The sequence below is a fragment of the Mya arenaria genome, chromosome 4 (genome assembly GCF_026914265.1).
Source record: "Mya arenaria isolate MELC-2E11 chromosome 4, ASM2691426v1".
Taxonomy (NCBI): Eukaryota; Metazoa; Mollusca; class Bivalvia; order Myida; family Myidae; genus Mya; species Mya arenaria.
The window spans coordinates 28,350,298-28,374,334 of NC_069125.1; the positions used below are offsets into that span (position 1 = coordinate 28,350,298).

The following is a 24,037-nucleotide window of genomic DNA, read 5'->3' on the forward strand; positions in this document are numbered from 1 at the left end:
TTGTTCGCATATGCAAAAAAAAATTCTCTCTTTCTTTTGATATAAACATATTCGTTACAAATGCAGATTTTGCCATGTTGTGTTATCTTTCTGCTTGCAAATGTATATCTGACCATATCCTTAGTATATTTTCACATGCATTTATCATGACATATTTATTTTCGTTTATTTTGTTAACAAATGCATTTATTATGTTTATGTATCTCGATCAGAGGAAATAAAGAACATACATGTTATACAGCTTTAAACAATGAAGGGTGATTTTTTTGGGTTGTTTTGTTGAAGTATCGTCTTGTCAGTCTAGATAATCGAGGTAGCTCTGAAGATCTTCTGTATTTTCACTTTCGTTCTACTCGTGCCAATTAAAGTAAGAAATTAAAGTGATGTCATGTTTGCTCAAGCTGTTAAATCATTTACATTTTATAATAATTATGATACCAATCAAACAGATCTAATCGATCAGCGCCTTGTGCTAAATGACGCCAAGCAAACAAAACAAAGTGTGAAATTCTTACTAGCGACCGCGAATATGACATCAAGCTTGAAAAAATATCGACCCTTGAGAAATCGATCCATCCGATCTAATTTTATATGAACATATAGTAAAATAAAATCGGTCCTTTTAATCCAGTATGTTGCAAAGAGGATATCGAGTTTTGACTGTAGTGTAAATGTTTAGCTAGATAAAGTGAGTTTGTTTGCATTGGGATATCTTTGATCGATGCATAGAGGATATTTGTTTATTTCAGTGTAAGATCGTTTTTTATTTCACGAGTGTCATAGAAAAACTATATTTTCACGAGTGGCTTCGTGAATATATAGTTTTTCTATAATCACGAGTTTAAACAATTTTCTTAGTTTTAGACTGTGTTTCATGATACATGAATATTCAGTCAGAGACCAGTCTGGTTCGCTTGAAAACAGGTTTTTTTCTCCAGGTAAAGAGTGAATGCCACGATAGTTTGTTGACAAATTTTGAGCCGTGGGTGGGGTAAAAAAATATCAGATTATCTGTAAATTGTTTTGTGAATTTTCTAGAAAGCTCGTTTTACGTATAACAACGACAAACAGTTCAAAATCCATTTGAACGATGATATGAAATTATATTTATGTTCGAACAGTTGTTTTTGACCGTAATTAGTTTGGTATGAAAGCAAATGTTCAAACATTCAGCTTCAAGATCAAGAAAACGTTTGAAAAACGGGATAACCGGTTATAAACGGTAAGTTGTTAATTTCCAAATATATATTTATTTTAATTTATAAAACATTTCTTTAAATTTTAAACATTTTTTGCCAACATGTTCTGGTTCAAAGTGAAGTGTTTTGTTTTGATCAAGGGGAAGTAACTACAAAGGATTTTAAAAATATTCTGAAAGTTGATATTTTCACTCCTTATTTTGCAGTGAAAATGTTGTTATTTCACTGATAAAACTCCATATTTCATCGAAAAGCATGAAAGAAAATGTATGAATACTATCCTTGTGAGATTTTCAGGAAAAAAAATACCTGTTATAGGGACTCGCTCATTTTTTTCATCACGAAATAAAGTGCGGCAAATCATTAGAAGTGTTAAAACTAAAGATACCTAAATCTGGAACCCAATGCTGATATTATAAAATGATGATAGGTTGATCATGATCATGATAATGGTAATTATGGTTTTGTTTTACATATGTTTTTCTTCTGTTGATTAACTATTAATCTACGTATAATTTTCTTCTTTCTAACAATTTTAAGACGCCAAATTATAATTAGTTTTCGAGGGACGAAAGTGATTGGTACCAGAATGTTGAATGGTTAAAAATAATCAGGAATGAGGCGCAGTCAAAGAGTTCTGCTTCAGAGGTTGTTCAGCCAGGCTGTAGGAAGGATGTGCAAAAGGAAACAGAAGTTGTACATTTAAGTAGAAACATGACTAAGACCAGGAAGGACAAGTTAGCGTTGGAGCTTCTGAAAAAGACAAAGGTAAGCACGTTCAATGGTGTACGGGTTGTATATGCATTGTAATTCGGTTGTTTTCTCTTTATGTAAAAAGGATATGAAATAAGATTGAGATAGAAAAAGAATGACATTGTTCCAATCAAATACATGTCTAATTTGTGTGTTCGTTCAGCTGCGTCTCTATCCTGACAAAGGCATCCATTGGCCATCTGTGACTGACGGTCTGAGCAGGGAAACCTTGACGTACTACGTGGAGAACTTCATGTGCAGCCATTTGTTTAAGACGCGCGTCTCCCGCATGGTGACCGGCAGTTCGACCTGGATGAACGGACTCTCGCAGTTTCAAACATGGGTTATTGAGTGAGTGAAGGAATATACATACACAGAATTGTTTTTCCTGTCAAGCATTTATAGTTGTACCGCATGGAAGCGTCCTTGTGTCACTGTCTAAAATAGATTTGATTTGTACATTTTATCTCTAAAGTTTTACATTAATTCCTTAGTATTACTTAGTATCCCCTGATAAGGAGTTAATTTATCCTAATTAGTACCTATTATATCATAATAAAGACTAAGTATGTCCTAAATGGAACCCAGAACTTATAGAAACACTTGACCTGGATGAACGGACTCTCGCAGTTTCAAACATGGGTTATTGAGTGAGTGAAGGAATATACATACACAGAATTGTTTTTCCTGTCAAGCATTTATAGTTGTACCGCATGGAAGCGTCCTTGTGTCACTGTCTAAAATAGATTTGATTTGTACATTTTATCTCTAAAGTTTTACATTAATTCCTTAGTATTACTTAGTATCCCCTGATAAGGAGTTAATTTATCCTAATTAGTACCTATTATATCATAATAAAGACTAAGTATGTCCTAAATGGAACCCAGAACTTATAGAAACACTTGTTTGTGCTGTTGATCTTTTAGACTTGTACACGATTAAACATATGCTTTATTATTCCATATTCAACAAATATACTAGATGGTCCTCGCATGCTTGTAATTTTCCTTTTCGTGTACAAAAGCCTAATACTGTTGCAACTAGAGTTGTCAAATAACATATTTTCGTCACATCCAACCAATTCTTAGGCTGTTTATCGACGCCGTTTTTAGTGTTTGTTTTTGTTGTTGTGGTGTTTTAATCCAATATTGATAGCTAATAATGCATATCGTATCACATTATAACATATTATATTCATTTTGATTTAAACCTTTCAATAACATACACTATTTGTGACATATATTTCATATCCATACTTTATATCACTGCTGTTAAGAGCTTTCCCGACATCTACATGTAGCTCCTAATATTTTTTAAATGCTTCCTTAACTATGAATTAATATATATACATTTAATTATTTGTGTTTCTTTCTCGCCAAGTTCTTCAAAACAGGTAGGATAACAAAATTATTTAACTGTAACATCTTAAATAAGCGACAGAGGTTGCTGGGGTTATTGGGGCAGTAGCCTGGCATGGGCGTTGTTGTTTCGAGTTAGGTCGAGATTGATCCAATCATATGGACAATCACACATTTGTTCATTACTGCTTATTTTAAGGCTACAAATAATTTTAATATAATCAGTCGTAAAACCGATGGTTCACTAAATTCCACAACAAGTTAAGTTCGATTTCATTGTTTTTCGCCATATATATGTTTCCAATAAAAAAACTGTCTTATTTTTTGTACAACGCGTTTCTCATATGTTGAATATATTGTATGTGATTGTTTCAAAATGTTAACATTTAAATCACCTTTGGTGGAAGTAAAGAATATAATTATGTACCAAAAATTATTCAAACTCTTAAATCACACTTTTTGCATTTTTTCAACATCCAATGGATTCATTTTTAAGAAATCAATTCTTAATAAAGCATTGAAACTATAGACAAAACCCATTTCCATAAAACCATGGCTTAACTCAAATACCGTGACATTAGCCAAAACTGGGACTGAAAAAAGAAACACATTAAAACGACCTTTATTCTTCAGTCTGACATTAGGACGGAGTAATCACATCTATCAACATATGATCTATACATTTGATTTGAAGAGCATAAAGGGCAAGTTGTTTTTATTGCAGAAAATTGTCAGATGTAAGATTTGATCACATTTGTCACTTAACGATATCTTCTTACTCAGGTATAACGCTTATTCGTCGAATATCAGTAACTCTAGTAAGACGGCTATGGCCAAACGTAACATTATATGAACGAGAGTATAGTGTTTATTTCAAATACATTAAATGCAATATGCCCATGCGTACACAAGCAGTAAAACATATATTGATATTTCATAGTCAGTAGTCATACAAATATCAAGTTATATAATAAGAATTTAACCATTTCTAGTTAATATAGCATACTATACATCAGAAACAAATTGTCAATATTTTTCCGTAATAATTATAATATTTATTTCTAAAATCTATAGCTTTAAAAACATACATCGCTAGTATTCTATTCTCGTTTATATTTTAGACAGGTGAATAATTTTACAAATTTTATAACATTTGGTCGTACATAATAACTCTTACCTAAGTATGGTTTTTCTTATATCAGTATAGAGTTTACATTAAAAAACAAAATGATACTCATCTTCGAGAATATTACACAAATGTTATGTAGGACTGGAACTTAAAGTTGGATATTAAGTATAATAATTACTTCCCAATTATAGTGAAAACAATAAGTGAACAGTAAAAATAGCTGATTTCATTGAAAAACAAATCGTCTTAATCCGTGATCTATAGATTACAAATGATAAACTACAAGACCGATAACCGTGACAAAACGCATCCTTCAAGCTCATCCTTCGGCATTTTCACACTTGACTAGGGAAGGCCCAGGAACAAACACTTGGCCAATATTCGCAATATTGTGTCCATCCATTTGTTTACACTTTAATGCAATTATGATTAAAATGACTCGTTCTCGTTTTAAAGGGTCGAATATAGATTTTCATTTTTTATTTTTAATGCTTGTATCAATGATAAAAACACCCATATAAGTTTAAATTAGTTTAAAGAAAGGAACAAATGGTCCTCTATTTTGCCAATATGCAATTAACACCGTTAAATAGAACCGTTTTGGGCATTGATTTACTAATGATGTTCAAATGAGTATCTGGCAGATGTTGTTCGGTCCCTGTTCACAAAAGTAAGTAAACTAAACCAATTTCTACATCTTTCCTAAACACATTGCTCCAATTGTCCACATACAATCTTTGAATAATTTTATTTCAGTGATATTTTGAAGGTAGACCGAGGAAGAAAAGTAAAAGCATAATGCTAAATTGTTTTGCCAACATTTAGAATAAAGCTTTCATATTGAAGTTTATATATAAGTTTACACATCAATTCAAACATGTATTACCCCTCTCAGGGGACATATTGAGGATATTTTACGATGTCTGGCACCAATATCTCGACATCTTTAGTCCCTTATAACAGTATTGAGTTAGGCTCACTTTGTTTGTTATTTTCGGTATAATTTGTGAAATATTTCATTTTGAAGATTTTTTCGACGTTTTAAAGATTTATTTTTTTATGATAATTACACTAAACTATTTTTTAAATCGTAAAATAAATTTTAGGTCAGTAGATTCTATTTTAGCTAAATAAAATAATAAAATAAGTGTCTTAAGATTCTTGCCAAAAAATTGGGGCTCGACGTTTAAACATTGGAAAAATATTTTTTACAAAAAAAAAAAAAATATGTACATATATATGTATAATTAACGGAGTATTCAGTGATGCATGTAAATATGAAGATGTTATGTGAGATGATGTTTTGTAAAGATAACGATAGCAGTAGTTGATGAGCTTTTTCGGCGACATGAATAGTTAAAAAGACACCCTTATTCAAAATAAATACATACATATACATAACAAACATCAATTTTGACTGATAAAGGTTTAACAACTTACTAAATAATGCGCTTATGGAAAATATTAATAACTTATAACATGATTGCAATCGTGTATTTAATTGCAGAAAGCGCAAAATATTAAATGATTGGTGAATGCTGAAAGATTTACTGTGGTCTACTATCGTGCCATAAGGAAGAAATACCGAGTTTTATGCTCGTTTCTTTCAAATTAAACTCGGCATTTTTTTATAAGAACCATGCTAAAACAATATTATTAATTGTGGTGAATATTTTATGGAAGTAAGAGTGACAGAAAGATTACAGTCAATGACTGCCATTATATAAATGAAAAGGGTTTCTGAATTATTATTTCTAAGTTTATACACTGCAATACATGGTTTCTTAGACTGAATACCTCGGTGATTTTGTTTAAGAAAAAAAGAACGGTAACAACAGTGCGCAATACAACAAATATAATTGGACAAGTCATCCTACAATCTGCGTTTTGTGATGAACTTAAGCCTGTCGTTGATATCGTCCTTGTCTTCAGTTATCAACCGATGAAAAGACTCCTGAATAACTTCAACCTTCACAGCTGATCTATCCACAAAGTGCACCTCCCGTAGATTGGCACCAGGAAAATCTTTGCTGAAACGCTTCGCAGCTCTGGCATATTCCATCGCACAGAGTTTCAAGGGAACTCCGGAAAAAGCTATAATGAAAGTGAAGGGTAAGCACAAAGGCGAAGCTACCATTACAAATAACGACGTACGAATAAACGTGGAAATTCAGGATTTTTTCTGTAATGTTAAGATACCCTATGTAAAAATGCGCTTATCGTTGCATCCAGCCATTGATAATACTATTTTTAAATGTAGACCCCTTTATAATTTTAATATAATTTGAAAGCGCTAATATGTAATATGATTAAGAAAATAAATAGATGAGGTATTGTTCTACTGTATTTCAGCTAAAATCGGGCATGATATTAGCTATTTTGCAATCATTCGTGGTCAATAAAGCTTGCTTGTAATATATGTTTCGGTATAAATGTTTGCATATCCGTCCTCTTCTCATGACACCCTTTCCAAATATATCAATAGTGGGTCACCGGGCAATACTTCATAATTAATTATTGTAGATTAAATTTCTTAAGCAAAATATAGTCAATGTTGATGCGCATTGAGAATGAAGCAAATCCAACAACTCTGATACAAGCAAATCCATCTACATAAACATCAACTATAGGAAAATTACACTGAAAACTACAGGGACAAGCCCAATAGTCAAAGATTCATATATAAATAACAATAGGCGTTAAAAGCTGGTTTAGGACCTTAACTTCATACTTCATATGACATTTCAATTAAAGCTGAAATATTTCCACTTACCAGAACTTATGGCCGGAAGTGCAACAGAAGCCATTTGCATCTCATTCACTACTTTCAGAACATTATAAACGGTCGTCAAAAGGTCTTCGCTGCACTGATGTACACCTGTGAAGGACGACGTGTCATAGTTAAACCATCTTGGTCCTATTGCCTGTATAATACATGCAAATCGCAGGTTGCCCGAAGATGTAGCAACTGCCGTTCCAACTTTTAACTCGCCATTTGCTGTAATTATTTCGTTGCATGCTTGAACATAGTGAAGTCCAGCTGCTTTGGCAATATCACAAGCAACTCCTCTCTCATGCACAAGCTTTTTATTAGAGGCACTTGTAATACACTCCACGCCTATGGAGAGTATATGTTGTTGGTAAACCAAGACGTTCAAGCCAGAAGAAGTTGTATATAGCCCAAAAGATTGATCCTTTTCTATGTTGTCTGAACTAACCTGTTTGGTTTTCTGGAAGAACAAAATACGAGCACCTATTTGAATAAAGACAATATTATTTGGCATGTATATATATATAAGCTTTAAAGTTGCACAATATAGGTTGATGCAATTTTTGATGTCATCATGTTTAACTCCTTTGACTTATATGATAAAACCAAGAACAGCACATCATTTAGGTACAGATAAAAGTATTAGCCATAGAAAATATACTAATAGCTACGTGGTCACGAATTACCAAGTTAATAAAGCGCCAAAATATCGCCAATATTGTTTCTTATCTATCCCTAATTCATATGCTTTGTTTGTTTTGATAATTAAAATGAAATGAGTCAAACATAATAATGCATTTAATAAATGTTTGTTATTTTTATACATTTTTGCAATAACCAACCAACCAACTATAGACTGTTTGTGCGCCTTTATGGACACATGCATATCCCGCACACTATATAAAGTCGCTGAGTTAATACTTCTATTTAATACTCTTAATTGTTTCAATGTTTTCATTCTGTAGTTTTATAATATCAGCGCGTTTTAGGTAAATCCTAAAAATTAAAAAAAATCATAAACAAAACAATTAACCTAGACACAGTCGAATACTTTGAATTCTTATAATCCACTTCTTGTAAAAGCCACTCTACCTTTCTGGTTTTGGTGTTTTCTTGTTTTACAAATGTAGAAACATTGTCGACCAACTCATCACTTCCATTTATATCATCTATTATTTCCCCGAACTCATTGATCGTTTCATTCAAAAACATCAACAATTTTACACTTCCTTTAAATGCAAACGACATGGCCATATAGCTGTTATCCGCAACCTCTACTTTTCTCCTAATTTCCGGCATCTCTCGCTCTATTCTTTTCAAGGCTACGCATAAAGCTAATGTTTGTTTCTTTGCAGATTTTTTTTGAATTTCTTCGTTTTTGCTTATTACCCATTGACGGGCCTCTTCAAATACCGATGATTTATCAACAATTAACACTTTGTTTGCGTCGCTTTTGTTTTTCGCCTTTTCTTCAATCTGACCTTGCAGAAAATCTATACGAGCATTTATTTGCTGTCGAAATTTCTCTACATCTTCCAAACAGTTTTCAGTAGTTTCTCTGTTATTCCGTTCATTTTCATCGTTCTTATTCGCTTTAGAATTAACATTCTCTTGAAGTTCTTTCAGCATTGATAGTGTTTGTCCAGCATCGACGTTGCTACTCTGCTCTATTAAATCAGCTATGTGACCATCACAAAGACGATGATCCGCATGTACACATCGTCCACAAATAACTTTATCGTGCTTATCACAATAAAACACTTCATTTTCCGTTACATGTTTACCACATTTTCCTGGATCATCTCCTTTCACTTCACTTCCTTTATCATGGGTTCGAATGTTACGATCTTTACCGGATTCTTCAGTGACTATTTTAGCTCTGTGGCCTCTAAACAACCTTGATAATGCATGCTTTTCAAAACATGAATTGCATAGGTATCCATTGCAGTCTTGACAGTACGCTGTTACGTTGCTTTTTAGGCATATATCGCAACACGAATCTTCTTCGTTACTTGCCATTTTGAACACCTATCAGGTGTCGTTCATACCCGGTAAGAATAAAATGAAAACACATCTCTTATCATCATAACGCTTCAAATGTTTAGTGTCAACAAGTATGTAGTGTAAATGTATAGCTAGATAAGAAGAGTTGTTTGCATCGGGATAATTTTGATCGAACCAATTGATTAATACCATTCTTGTGAGATTTTAAGAAAATACTTCACCTGTTAAAGGGACTCGCTCATCTTTTTGTATCACGAAATAAAATTTGGCAAATCATTGGAAGTGTTAAAACTAAGATAACAAAAGCTAGAACCCTTCAGCAGATGTTGGTATGTGCTCAAATACAAGACCACATTTTTCATCATAGTAGAGTTAATAACGGCTTTTTGCGGTTCGTTGTTGCGTGATTGGTTAATTGACATTATCACGTGATGTTATCAATATGTTGTTAAAAGGTCAAAGTTTCCTATGTTTGGTGTAAGTCGTGTTGGTCTAGTGTTTAAGGCGTTTTTTGTACGTCTATTTTTGCTTGACTTTACCGGCGTAGGTTCGAACCGTACTTAAACCAAAATACCTTTTTATGCTAAATTTTTACTTGTTTCTGCAATATCGATATTATAGAGTAAAAAAGTGATAAATGGGTGTTTTCAGATGCATTACCGGGAACACAAATGTTTGGTTTAAAAACACCGAGCGAGTCCCTTTAAATAAAAAAATGATTTGATTAGTTCATTCAATGAAGTAAAAATACGTTTTAATTTTATCATAATAATAAATTATTAATAATGAAATTCATCAAACACCACGCTTCAAAACGTATATATTATTTTTTCTAAAAGTGGCTTAAGGTCAATCGGAAAACAGTTTGAAATCCCTAATAAATAAAACAGAGACAAATTATCGAGAACAGTAGAAATGACAAAAAAATCATACAATGAAAAATAAAGAGCCTTGTAGTCAATTATTTAAAAAAAAACTGCTTAGAGACACACGGTTAAAGAACAAATGACACTGAACGAGTTTTATCCGCATAGCCTCATACAAACCATTTAACCCTGATGTAAACACTGATCCGTCAAACTCACGGGCGTTGCTTTGCTTCCATTCTCCTTCTTCCTTATTCGAAAGTGTAAATGTTATGGCTTTAAATTGGACGGAAAGAACCAACTTATGTCTCATGCATGTGTTTAAAATCATGAAATGGATTAATTTTAGCCATATTATATGTAACATTAGCTGAACAAGAAAATAGTTACATTAGTCAAAATTGTTTGTCGACTTGTCCCTTGATTTTTCACAGACTGCTTAGGATGTTTCACTGTGTGGCTTACTATTTGCATGTCCACTGATATCATCCTCTGTAATCCGTAATCGAATGATTGCGTTCTTAATTTAAAAAAGCCAGCACAGTCATTGGGGTCAGTTTGTTGGTTTGATTGTATCTAGTGGCCTGCTTTGACTGCTAATATACAACGATGTTCATCCAAATTTAGTTCCGACCTCTGAACCAAGTGTGTCATGTTCCATTGATTCTTCTTATCAAGAACCTTAAGAGCTCGCTAAGTATTATATGCATCAAAACATTCAGAGTTTGCGATCCATACTTGATATACTCGAGATAGAAGCGCAACCGGTACGATTCTTGTGTTTACCAAAACTTGGCTCTCTCCTAGTACCACTGACGACCAACATACTAATCCTAACTTTGGTAATTCTATACGTTGTGACAGAATCGGTAGCACTGGAAGTACTATAGCTTTTTGACCAAGGAATGATCTACCCGTAAATGGAATCAAAGCATTATGGGTGGAACTAACTGTCATCTATCGGAAACTGCTCTTTGGTGGCTTATATCGTCGTCCCAACTCCAATAACAATGATTGGCTACTGATTCAACAGTGTATTGATCAAGCTTATGATGAAAGAACTCATTACTGCAAGAGAGTTCAACCTGCATCAGTCAACAAGCGACACAATAAATACCCGTATTACGTCTTACAATGCTGATTAACTTTATTCAACACCAACTCACTTCACAGAGCACTCAGAATCTCTAATTGAGTTGATCATTATTAAACACACTTCTCGATGTTATTACCATATTCGTAGCAGATCCCTTTGTTCTCGACTTAATATATGCTTCCACTGAGGGGTCGTTGTAATCTTAAATGTACTACTCAATGATTTCTTCTGCTTATAATCTCATTTATACGATAATGACATCATCTACCGGATCTTCCTAATTCTAGTACATCATTGAGTACATTCAATATCACTCCTAAAGAGGTTTCGGATGCAATCATGGTCATTGACACAAGTAAAGCCAGTGATCCAGATCGCATCAGTCTCCGTTTGTTAAAGGAAGGTGTTACTGCTGTGTTACTTCCTCGGTCACAGTTTCCGACATGCTAATACATAAATCTACTTTTCACTTTGATATTAAAAAAAATCTAATCTGTCAAATCCTGCAAACTGTAGATATATTTATCTTAGGAGCTGCATGTGTCCACAGATACGTCTACTATTATCTAATCTTGAATAGCATTCTTACTTCGATCAAATCTTGTTCTATTAAAGGTGTTTTTTCCACCAATCAATTGGTTTATATCTACATTGATATTTGTTCTGACCTCGATCGAGAAAAGGAAGTAAGAGCAGTCTTCTGTGACATATCTAAAGCGTTTGATCGGGTGTGGTACAAGGGTCTTCTACCCCAACTTGCATCTCTTGGCCTTCAGCGGTGGTTCGAATCATATTTTTCTTTTCGTAAAGAACAGCTTAAGTTCCCCCCAAGGCTCGCTCCTAGGTCGTCTTGGTTTACATTAATGTTATTGTAAATTCTATTAAGTCTAAGATACATACGTCTCTTTGCTAACAATACCAGTTTGTACATTATTTTTGACTCTCCAGCAACTGCAGCTCACCAACTCACTACCAATCTTGAGAAGATAAACTCTTGGTCAAAGCCGTAGCGTAATGCTAGCAACACTGCTCTTGTCCCCGCAAGACCTCAGTTGTAACTTCATTGTTCCTACCAGCAACCATCCGAGACTAGAATGCTCTTGTCCCCGCAAAAACTCAGTTGTTCAATTCGTTGTTTCTACCAGCAATCATCCGAGACTGGAATTCCCTCTCTTACACTTCGCGACATAGCCCATCACAGGTTAAAAAACACCCACTGAATTAAGATTAATATATTATCTGGCATGCTTTTTCCGCTAACAATAGACAACCTTCTTCGTGCCTCATACTGAATACATACTGTTTAAACTAAAACTTGGATTATTCCATTGCTGGCATTCTGGAAGAAAATCCAGATGAAAAGAAAGTCAAAATTAATGACGCAATGTGTTTTGTTAAGGTTATTGAAATAGATATATAAATATGTAGGGGTGTTGAAAAGAATGCAACATTTGATAACGTAATTGTGATATTTGAAACTTTGGGCAACTTTGAATTGCGGACTGTTGACAGTTACCTTTAACCTAAAAACAAAAGGGCTCATTTGCTGATCAATGGCAACAAACACCTGTTGACCAGGAGTTTTGCTTTACTGACCTCAAAAGCAAACAGGGGTCATCTACACTCAATGACAGTTTACCAATGAACTTCCATGGTCCTAGGTCAAACTGTTTCTTGAGTTATTCTGACAAGAATTGTTCTGCATACCGACATAAAGACCAACTTACCTATTGACATTTGCAAAACCAAAAGGGGGGCATAATAATGTATGTAGCTTGTCTTACATGGGAAGCTCATATCATGGAGCAAAAGAAGTGTTGAAATAACTTATAAAGTTAAGGATAAAAGGTGACCCAAATACAAGTGCTTAATAGACTCGCAAGCATTCTTGCTCACAGCCATTTCATAGATGCAATGCACCACTTCTATACTCTGGCGTTTAACTGCCCTCCTACAGCATTGGCGTTTAAAGCTAACTGATATCAAAGCAGCACTCTGACAGATTGATTGTTTTGACAACTTTTTTCTTATTTTTCGTCGTGTCTGGAAACCAGTGATAGAAGACTGCTGACAAAAGCACAGATCGCATTCTTCTTATTTTAATTCGAAAATTGATGTATTATAGCTCAAAGCATTATCAACATTTTAAGCAAAATGAAATTTTCGGCAGTTTCGGAAACAATTGAAACCTGTTGTATTGTGAGTTATCAAACATGACTGAATTAAAGGCAAAATCAGATGAATCGGACACAAAAAAAATCAGAAAAGGTCAAAAACTTGAGAGTGCAGATTTTAAATATAGTATTTTTTTTTCAAATGGCAAAATACAGAATTATACATGTTTGCAATTAAAAACTTGAACAAAAAAATAAACCCAAGTATTATATATTGTTTAATATTCCCTGATTTATATATGCAAACAAACATGTAAATGAAGGTAAAAGAAAATTAAATGAAACAGCTTACATGTATATAATGCTAAACACAAATATTCTACACATAGATAAATACTTAAAGGAGGGTGTACTATATTTTTTGAGATTAGGTAATACATTTTCTGGAGAAAATAAACAATTCTATCTCTTACAGGTGCTGTCTGATGGTGTACTTTATTCTTTTGAGACCAGCTTATCCATTTACTGGAGAAAATAAACAATTCTATCTCTTCCTGGTGCTGTCCGATGGTGTACCTTATTCTTTTGAGACCAACTAATACATTTTCTGGAGAAAATAAACAATTCTATCTTTTACAGGTGCTGTCTATAACGGTAGTAAATTGCTTTATTTCAGTGACATTTTCTGCCATTAATTTATTTTTGCAAGGATTAAAATTAGCATTGAAACAATAAACAATCCCCAACAGACAATTTCAAATCTCCACACCATCATACTATCACAAACTCTTACAGAAGGTTTCAGGGTACTTGTCTCAATATTATAGAAAATACTCGAGTCAAATCTCAATCTCAACTCATTTTATCACATAAAAGAGGCAAAGTTTTATATAAAATTGTGAATGTATCACTCTTTTTAAAACATACTTTCTAACAAAATATGTTAATATTTCAAAGAAAACTAATTCTAGAGCAAAAAATATGTTTTGTGACTAAAACAATCAGTTCTACTCAATTACATTTTTTACTGTAGAATATTTTTTCTTTTGAAGCTTGACTATGGTTTAAATCAACAATTTCTATAAATGAATGCACTTCTAAAAAGTGTGAAACATAATGGTACACAATTATATATGATAAATTGATATGAGATTGGTACTGAAAATTTACTAAATAATATCGTAATATTGGGGCCAGGCATTTAAACATGTACATTGCAACTTACATGTACTAAACAAGAATCAAGATGCACATGGGCAAACACAATTGGTTATTTGCATATATATAACAAGTGCGCAGTGGAGTGAATGTCAATACCCATCTGTTGTCGTTTATTCAGTCAAATATAAGGCGTCACTCAACAAATATTAAAGTCAGAGTTATGGGCCTTGCTATACAGATGTGCATTGTCTCTGGCAACATATGTACCAAGTTCTATTGGAATATATTGATTGTTTTTTGAGTAATGGCAGAGATTAAAAGTTTTTGTGCTGCAATGACAACAATGCCTTAACAATACCTTGACTTTTTTATTAGAGCTTAAAATTAATTTAACAAAAAAAACATTGACAGTATTTTAATATGTTACATTATAAATCATTTCAATTCCACATATTTTGTACACAAATAATGATAATTTAGCCGTAAAACATAAAAACATTTTTTCATTCATAATTGAAACACTAAAACCACATTTAAGTCATAATAGAAACACTGTACATATTGACTTCATCTTATCAACGAGTTTACATACAAATAATCGAACATTTGTCATTTGAACAATTACTTGACAAGAGCCAAAAATCAAATTAAAATGTTAATTCACTAATTGAAAAAAAAATAGTGAAACTTCTTATCCAACCAAATGTTTTTTTTAAATATAATGTGCTAAAACTAATAAGAATAAAACAAAATTGATTGTACTATATCGATGGCCTCACATCAAAATGCTGAAGCTGCATTTTATTCTTTTTCAGAAATTTTACATCACTAAAATCATAAAGGTGAGCAACATCTAACTGCAAAATGCCGAGTAAATAGTCCAATGAGAAAATGGTGTTGTATCACGTGATCAAAGTGTCAAGCAGTGATTGGACATCTCACAGAGAAGCAAAAATGCCGAACCTTCAGAAATTGTAACAAAAAAAAAGTAACTTCAGCATTTTGTAAAAAAAAAATGTGTGATCAAATTACCAAGATTAAATACTAAAAACTTTTCTTCGGAAAACATGGAGTTTTGTACCTTGGACATTTGGAAGTGAGGCCATCAAAATGCTTGTTGATAGAATGACCCCCATCTTGCTTATAGTTGCACATTAAGACATTTACACTTTTTAACAACTAGCTATATAAAGCCTACATAATACATGTCCATAACAATTCACCCCTTTAAAAGTTTCACAGAAACTAGCAAGATTTTCATTATATTAATGATAAACTCAAGTTTATCATCAAGTATGTTTGAAAAAAAAATACATTGCAAAATAACATGAATTTTAATAAAGAATCAATTTAAATATGATAAATCACAGTTTGTTAAATTTAAAATGATAAAACAAGTTGATTTCTCTGTCCAATTTCATTATTAAGCAACTAAAGGGAAAAGTAAATTGATTTTTTAAAAGACAAATTAAAAGATATATACATGTACAAATAAATGTAAAATGAACATTTCTAAGCAATAGATAAAGCATTAAGAAAATCCATATTTTCTATCACAACATGGTACGTTATGAAATTCAGAAATTCAATGCAAAATCTTCGGAAATTTAGACAAAAGTTAAATATTTTACATCACAGAAATTTTCTACAAACACCACCTTCCAACATTTGAAACACATCATACGGAAAGCCTTTTAACTTGGCAGGTCAGTCAACTTTACAGAAGAGCTGTTTCTGGATTCCAATGTCAATCCCTTGAAATTTGGTGCCTCCGCGTCTACAAGAGCATGTTGTGCGTTCATAACCTTGTTGATGAAAGCAAAGTCTTGCGATCTCTGCTCAATTTTATCGTATGGCGTCCAACTCATGTCGTGTTCCAGTTTGAAAGCTCCGATAAACTCGTGTGGACAGCTAGCTCCCCATTCCTGCAATAATAATCACATGTATTGATATTAATGAAGCATTAGACAGGATAAGGGAAGTGTTTTTATCACTTATAAGAGAATGGTGGCAGAGCCCTTTGATAGGGGAAAATTAGCATCGTTTTGGCAAAAAGGGAAAAATACTAACATGATTCATATGGTATATCATTTTCTAAAAGGATTTTTTTTTACCTGGGTATGGGACTACTTTTTCAGGAGAGGAATGGACATAACAAGAGCGGTCATAGAGACAGCGCGCTCGACTATTCCGCCGCTTTTCAATGTAAGGATTGAAATGTTTTGGTGAAACATGCATGGATCACTGTCAGATTAGATTTCAATGCAATACATGGTGTGCTGAGATATAAACACAAATGTGGTTCCATGCAAAATATTAACGAGAATTTCTAAGTCTAATAATAAAGGACCATTATTTGCAAAATACAGTTATCTAACTTGGTTATTCAATTAAGTTGGGTGGTTGAATACCATTGTACAAAGTCTCAATGCAATTCAATTCAATTCAATTCAATTCAAATCATTTATTTGATAAAGGCCACCAGCCCAAAACAATCATTATTTACAAACAAACACAAATGAGACAATTACAGGTGAATGGTGAACACAGGTTACCTGTGAAAATTATTTGGCATAGAATATATGTAGTGATAAATGTGCATATAATACCATGTACAAAGTAGAACAACCTTAAATTTAGTTATGAATAAATATATATCAGTATGGTGTTTTTCAACACTGTTATGGTAAATTATTATTTACAAATTCTTCCCGCAATTTTAAGGCATAGAAAATAAACATTGCTAAGTTATTAACAGTGCTATCTGTTGTTGTGTTCAGTAAGAGATGAAATTTATGCATGTTCCGATTATTGTAATACTTGCTGGGGAGATATTTCATCCTCAGATCATTAAAAGTAGTGCATTTCATTATGAAATGGTACTCAGTTTCAATCTCTAATTGACATATTTTACAAATTCTATTTCCATAAGGTGTATTATAATATCTGCCTTATTCAACTTCTAAATTATGGGCGGAACACCTAAGCTTAGCTAAAGCACTTCGGAACTTTCTTATTTTTACATTATTTAAGTATGGTGCATGTTTATAATCCGTGTTCAGATTTCTGAATCGGCTAAGTTTATGAGATTCTGATATTAACCTTGTCCAATCTTGCATGTATTGGTCTTTAAGTCTTTGCACAATGTTGATCAAGAATATATTTTCATTTTGGACCAGCTGATCTATCCATACATAGCTATACCCCGTCACATTTAATATATGTTTAACCCGTGTTGTCCAGTTGCTGTGCCTCAGTTCGTCCACATATTTGAGCATATTATAAACAAGGCGCACAAATCTATCATTTGGCATATGTACATGTAGTATCTTAAGCCAATATTTTGTTACCTTTTTCATAGTTTATATATACATCAGAAATCTTCCACAATCACCCAGAACTGCTATGTTTGTTGTTTTCTGAGGGACACACATATATCTTTTACACGCGTATATTTGGACAGATTCAATTGTGTTACGTTTTTCAGTACCCCATAATTCTGAGCCATATGTTAAGATTGGCGCTATTTTTGTATCAAAAATCTTAAAATACGATTTTTGGTTAAGCTGGCCAAATTTGTATAGTTTTGATAGCAACAAAATAAGTACTCGCTTCCCAGTAGTTGCCTGTTCATTTGCCATTCTTGGGAATGATAGTTGTTGTGAAAGGAAAACACCAACATATGGGAATCTGTTTACAACTTCCAATCATTCCTTATTAAAGTACCACTTCACGATAATGACTTAAAGGTGCTTACATGCAAAACCTTAACCAAGGTGTGACGCCAACGCCAACGTCGACGCCACCGCCGACACCGACGCCAGGGTGAGTAGTATAGCTCTCCTTATTCTTCGAATAGTCAAGCTAAAAACCACTACAGTGTATTCTACATAGCAAATTGTCTGTACTGAGTTTATTTAAGGGATGCATTCATGATTGATGTCAATGCCTCATTATCAGGGTATTAATGCAGTTGGGCTAGTTTAAGTGTGTGGAACCCGAAAGACTGCAGTGTCGCTTTAAGACTATTCATAAACATGGCCCAAAAGTCTCTGAACAACAGTCCAGTGCTCCAGCCAGGATTTGAAAAGGGCAGGGTGGAGTTTTGAAAAGGGCAAGCTACATGAGTCTTGTAGGGGCAATTGGGGGAGGGGTCCACCCCTGTCACAAGTTGTTTTTTTTTTTTTGTTTTTTTTTTTTTTTTGGGGGGGGGGGGTCTCCCCCTATAATTTGTTTTGTTTTCATACTGTACTCAATTAAAATCATTTTCCATGATTTCCAGACTTGAACAAAATGGTGTTTTTTTCTCAAAATTTAGAAGGGTGTATTTGAATAGTAGTATGATTGTACTTGTTTGGAATCTTCTTTAGTGCAATGTCAGATATTTAAAAAAAAAAAAACATGTAAAATAAAGAAAAAAACAAAGACAGGTAAACATTTGAAGCAATCAAATAAATAAATACACAAAAAAACAAATATGTAGGGGACGAAACTTAGTTTGGTACGATCTGGATTGGGTACGAATGTTACATTCAGCCTGTCTGTTATTTAATTGTCTTTGGTAAAATAATGTTTAATATGCTAATGTTTTAGAATAAAATGACAATAAAAATCACAGCCCTTGCTTAAAAAATCACTTATAAAACATAAAACATTGATAAATTAACTCCGAAATTTGTTCTGACAAAATGGCGGTTTCGGCGATTTTTGATATGATCGTAGACATGATAGGTAAAAGCTACATAAAGCATCAACATATATTTGTGGGAAACAAAGAAATTGTCATCATAAATATTTTACAAGTAAGCTTTCAAAACATTTACTGAAAAAGTGACGTATTTGATTGTGTTAGCGCCACCTTTGTTATGTTTAATTCGGCAGTGACCGTCTGCTTCAAATCAACAATGTTTAAATGGCGAGTCTCGTCTGTACAATATAATTAACAATTATTTTAAAAGATTTAATTGTGCTTGACAACTTTTTTCACCATCCCTTCGCATTTTCTATCGCATTTTACGAACTTTCATCATTGAATGAACGAATTCTCAATGTATATTCTGATTGGCTGACATTCAATAGCTCCGCCTCCTGCCGATGTTTCCCTATTTGGCTCTTCTTAATTATTGGATTAAAAGATGACCGATTATGAATACACAGGTCGTCTGCTCACTACACATATACACAATTACCTGTCATATGACTTGGACAAGGCACATTGGAAGATGAAAGGGTAGTGCGGCATATTTTAAGCAGTCAATGTGGGCATGGTGACACCTAGCGGGAACACTGAATTGTCATAAGTATTACGTAATTTGTCTCAATTATAACAGCGGATTAAGGGCTGCCAATCTTTTGCAATGATTTCAATAGTAAAAAGGGCACTTACAGGATAATTGGTGCTATTAGAGCATTTGTGAAAAGGGCACTACTCAAAAAAAGGGCAGGGCGGTCAGAAAAGGGGCACGGGCGCTGCGCCATTGAAAAACGGGCTAGCTGGAGCACTGCAGCCTTACCTGTGGAGATAGAATGGAGAAGTACTTCTGTCCTGATTCACGCTCGTAAAGGTAATAGATCTGGCCCGGCTTCTTCACGAGGTTACAAGCAGCATGGTGCATCATCGCATCTCGCTTCGCTTCTTCCAAAACCTGGCAAAAGAAGGTTAACATGGTAAAAATAATGAAAATAGTGCATTAGCCTGAACATGGAGAGATACAAGGTACAGATATAAACGGACAAAAATTGAAGGTATTGTTTCTTGTCTACATAGACTACATGTATTTCAGTATAGGTTACATATGTTTAGTAGTAGTATGCAAGCTCCCTTTTTTGTACCCGTAATAACATAAGCAGTAAGAAGGTGTAAAAAAGGTGTTAAGACTTTCATGTATGCAAAAAGTCAAATAAATTTCTTGTATGTTCATGGCTGCAGTTACAAACAGAGGATGTAGACAAACTGACATCTTTATGTTATCTAAATCCCAACCCTGAAGCAGGATAATTTGTCAAAATCCCTAGAGGTGAAATTAATTTGAAAATAATTTGGCCAATTCTATTTACCGAGATGCAGTCTCATTGGGTCAAAATTCCTCCCCTTCAGGGATCAGACACTGTATTGAGTCCCCTATATGCCAACTGGCCCCTGGTCGGGCAACGCATTAATTGTTGCATATTTAGAAATCTTAAACAAGGGGGCAAAGAGGATCATTTTTCGGAACAAATCTTCATATTTGAATCTATTCAACATGCTGTTTCATTCTGGAAGATACATGTACATGCAATCCCTTTCAGGAGCCATTCTTGAACAAGCAGAAATACTATAAAATGTTGTTCAACTCATAAAATGATATTGAATTATTTCCGACAAGTCTAAATTTAATGTACATATAATGTGAACATACATGTATAACTCATAATAACAACCCTAGGACCACTGTTTCAGACCATACAGACCTTCTTGGCCTGTTCTTGGAGATATCGGATCTGATCAGCAATCACCATCAGTTTACTGCCACATGTCGCCTTTGTGAATTCATCTGCCTGTAATAGGGACCGCAGATTTAAGTTATTACACTTTTCATTATTGTAAGATATACAACACATGAAGATAAGCAATTAAATTAAATAAATGAACCACTTAGTATGTTCAGTTTAAGTTAGGTTCTAAATTGCATTTTTTTAACATTATGAATTTCACAGAAAATGTCAGGAATTGTGATTTAATGAAGTTATATTAGGTTTCAACTGCTAACTATTTCTAGATTGTATGAATTTATAATCATATTAGAAGTTTTAATCAAAACAAAAGAAATAGTTCACAGACTTAAGCATTCAATAAATAAAGCCAGGAGTATGCATATGCTGGTCTCCATAAGGGCAGAAGGAAAAGGACAGGGAGCAGCAGCCTTCCTTACATAATCTGATACCTCAGATACACTATCAGCTATGATTTGTGTGTACCAATGGCGATTTGGCTTGGACAAATTCGCAATCATGAAATATTAATGAGGCAGTTTTATTGTTTCCACAAGGTACCAGATACTTTCCCGTAGAAAAATATTCTGGGGAAAGCTGGAATTGAACGGGGTCCGCCTTTCCAGTACAATATTTCTTGCCTGCAGTCAAGACCACTTGGTCATGGAGGCTACTGACACCTTTGCGTTATTGAAGAATATTTAATTGCAAAATGTGAATTCATTGGAAGAAGTGTTGTCTTACCTGCCTCATGAAGACATTTACACCTTTCAACAATTAGCTATATAAAGCCCACATAATACATGTCCATAACAATTGGGTTCTTCCCATATTTTCATTTTGCTGAAAAAGCAAAGGTGGAAATTTTTCTCTGAATTGATACTCAACCAGAACATGTATCAGAGCCGAATGAAAACCTGGTTTATCTCACCGTCTGAACTTGTCTAGCCAGCTCCACAAGGTCCATTGGGTCAGCATTTCTGTTCGTCATGTAAGTGTTCACTAGCTGGTGACCAGTGGGCCGACTGTTACTCTCAACCAGTGCAACTGAAAACAAGATGTTTGTAAATTTTATTTTGTCAAGGGATGCTCACCCCTATTGGCTGCATTATGGCTTGACCCTGCCATGACGCTATCACGACCTAAATTGTGTTTTAATGCAATAAGTGACATGAGATAGAATTGACTGCAATTCCGGTCAAATACAGACATTAATAGACTAGAACAAATAGAGTGAGATACTAGAGAACTGGGTGCAATACCCTAGCTCTTTGCTGAACCAGTACTGAGGCCCCCCACTAGATACCAGGGAAAGCGCAGGAAATGGGCCGTGTTTTTACCTGCCAGGTGGCCCCACAGTGCTGAGTTACCTACGATGTCCCCAGGGTGCGGGGATTTTACCAGCAGCTCGTTTCCTCAGGATGGGGATTTTATCGAAAGTCAAACCCCGCTAAACCTCCAACCTCGGGGGCCGTGGTTACAAATGACTGGTGCATAAATACTTCAATTTATGTAACCAGTAATTAGAAAACAGACTTAAGCCTGAATATTAACATTGTTATCATTATGTTTGATACCTGGGTCAGGAAAGTTTGAACTTTATTGAGCATTAGTTATAGTATACTATTTTAACTGATCATTAGATGATAAGTTATATGTAATTATCCTGACAAAGAGAAAATTAACAATTTATCATGGACAATTGCACTTACAGTGCAATTTCCATTTAACCACTCACGACTCAGTTTAGATCACACTATTTGTTACATTCACAAGGTACCTTTAGTTTCATAGCTGTTTCCTTCTGCAGTCATTTTTTTCTTAAAACAGATATAACTACGCCACGCTGATAATATTTGTTGTTGTGTAACGTTCGTGAAAGTGAACTTCACTTTTCTTGCTGCTATTTTTTTCTTAGAGGTAAAGAAAATTTTACTAAATACCGTAAATGTATTTAATTTGCGAAAATATACCATAATCAACACCAGTAGGGTTTTATGGAAACTTTGTACTTAAAATTAAAATATTAATATGAAAAGCCATCGAAAACATTTTAAATCATAACAGAAAAGTAATTCTAATTAAAACAAATGTACCGAGGTCCGAATGCAAGTCGGATTCTTGTGTAGATTTAATACTTACTCAAGTTACTGTTACCCAAATGATACCACCAAGACTTATTTTGATGCAAAGCATCAAAGACGTCGCAAATGTTTTTGAAATATGTCTGAACGGAAGCAGATGCAGTTCACCATTATACCAAGATAATGGTACAAGGATAGAAGTATTCTTCAGTTATTGGACGAAATCGGAGTAAAACTAACTTGGTATTATGGGGAACTGCATGACAAAGACTCATTGCCGGAGAAATCCGGTAAAGCGAAAGTGCCTATATATATATATATATAGGGTTATATTGGAAAAACATGGTTAAACAGTTCTCACGAATTAGTCTTTCAACATATCAACTTACTTCCTACATATATGTTAGGATAATTCTTGCCGTTGAAGATGATGGTTTTGTTTTAAGTGTATGATTTTTACATTTTGGTCCTTTTTAAGGGTTTTGTTCGTCACCCAAAGTTACATTGAATTAAGAAGAAGCTAAAAATTGTTTTGCTATTCCAAGTTATTTATAGACATCCGATCGCTTAGCTTCCGATGCAGAACTTTTTTCTCTACCAAATGAACTTTTCGAAAAAATGAATTTTTAAATATCTTTTGGTCCATTTTGAACATTTATGTAAAATTTGTAGAAAATCGATGCCCAGAAATTGTGTATTCAAACCGTACGATAATGGTTTTATGGCCCACCCCGCGGCGTATTCACAGCAGGAAAGAAATTATCCATCGGCAAGGTTGTGGCACTTTGGGTATGACATGTGCAATGAAATTTGTCATTTACAGTAATACAGTTATTTCATAACTATTTCGCATTTTTACCTTAGACCAACCGCGAAGTCAAAATAGTTGCGGTGCCGGTATTTTCAGATTACAGTCACAACGACCGTGACCTTTGACCCACTGACCTCAAAACCAATAAGGTTTATATGCTGGCCATGACCAACCTGCTTATAAAGTTCGAGGTCCTTGGGCCATTCTTCGGATATTGATAA

At 33.9% G+C, this 24,037-nt stretch overlaps 1 protein-coding gene across 1 annotated transcript; it reads right to left on the reverse strand.

Moving 5' to 3' along the window:
* Nucleotides 1-13,554: 13,554 nt before the first annotated feature.
* Nucleotides 13,555-22,827, reverse strand: LOC128229658 (uncharacterized protein C1orf50 homolog). Its single transcript, XM_052941435.1, has 5 exons — nt 22,702-22,827; nt 21,853-21,968; nt 20,901-20,987; nt 19,964-20,095; nt 13,555-16,375 (listed from the first exon to the last, which is right to left on the reverse strand). Exons 1-5 carry the CDS (start codon nt 22,733-22,735, stop codon nt 16,145-16,147), a joined length of 600 nt encoding a protein of 199 aa, XP_052797395.1. The 5' UTR covers nt 22,736-22,827; the 3' UTR covers nt 13,555-16,144.
* Nucleotides 22,828-24,037: the final 1,210 nt, after the last annotated feature.

Coding starts and splice junctions, on each gene's coding strand:
- LOC128229658 (XM_052941435.1), bottom strand. CDS start 22,735: ATGACTGCAGAAGGAAACAGCTATGAAACTAAAG. Junction 20,988..21,852: donor TGGCTAGACAAGTTCAGACG/GTGAGATAAACC, acceptor TCCCTATTACAG/GCAGATGAATTCACAAAGGC. Junction 16,376..19,963: donor TCTCCATTCTATCTCCACAG/GTAAGGCTGCAG, acceptor TTATTATTGCAG/GAATGGGGAGCTAGCTGTCC.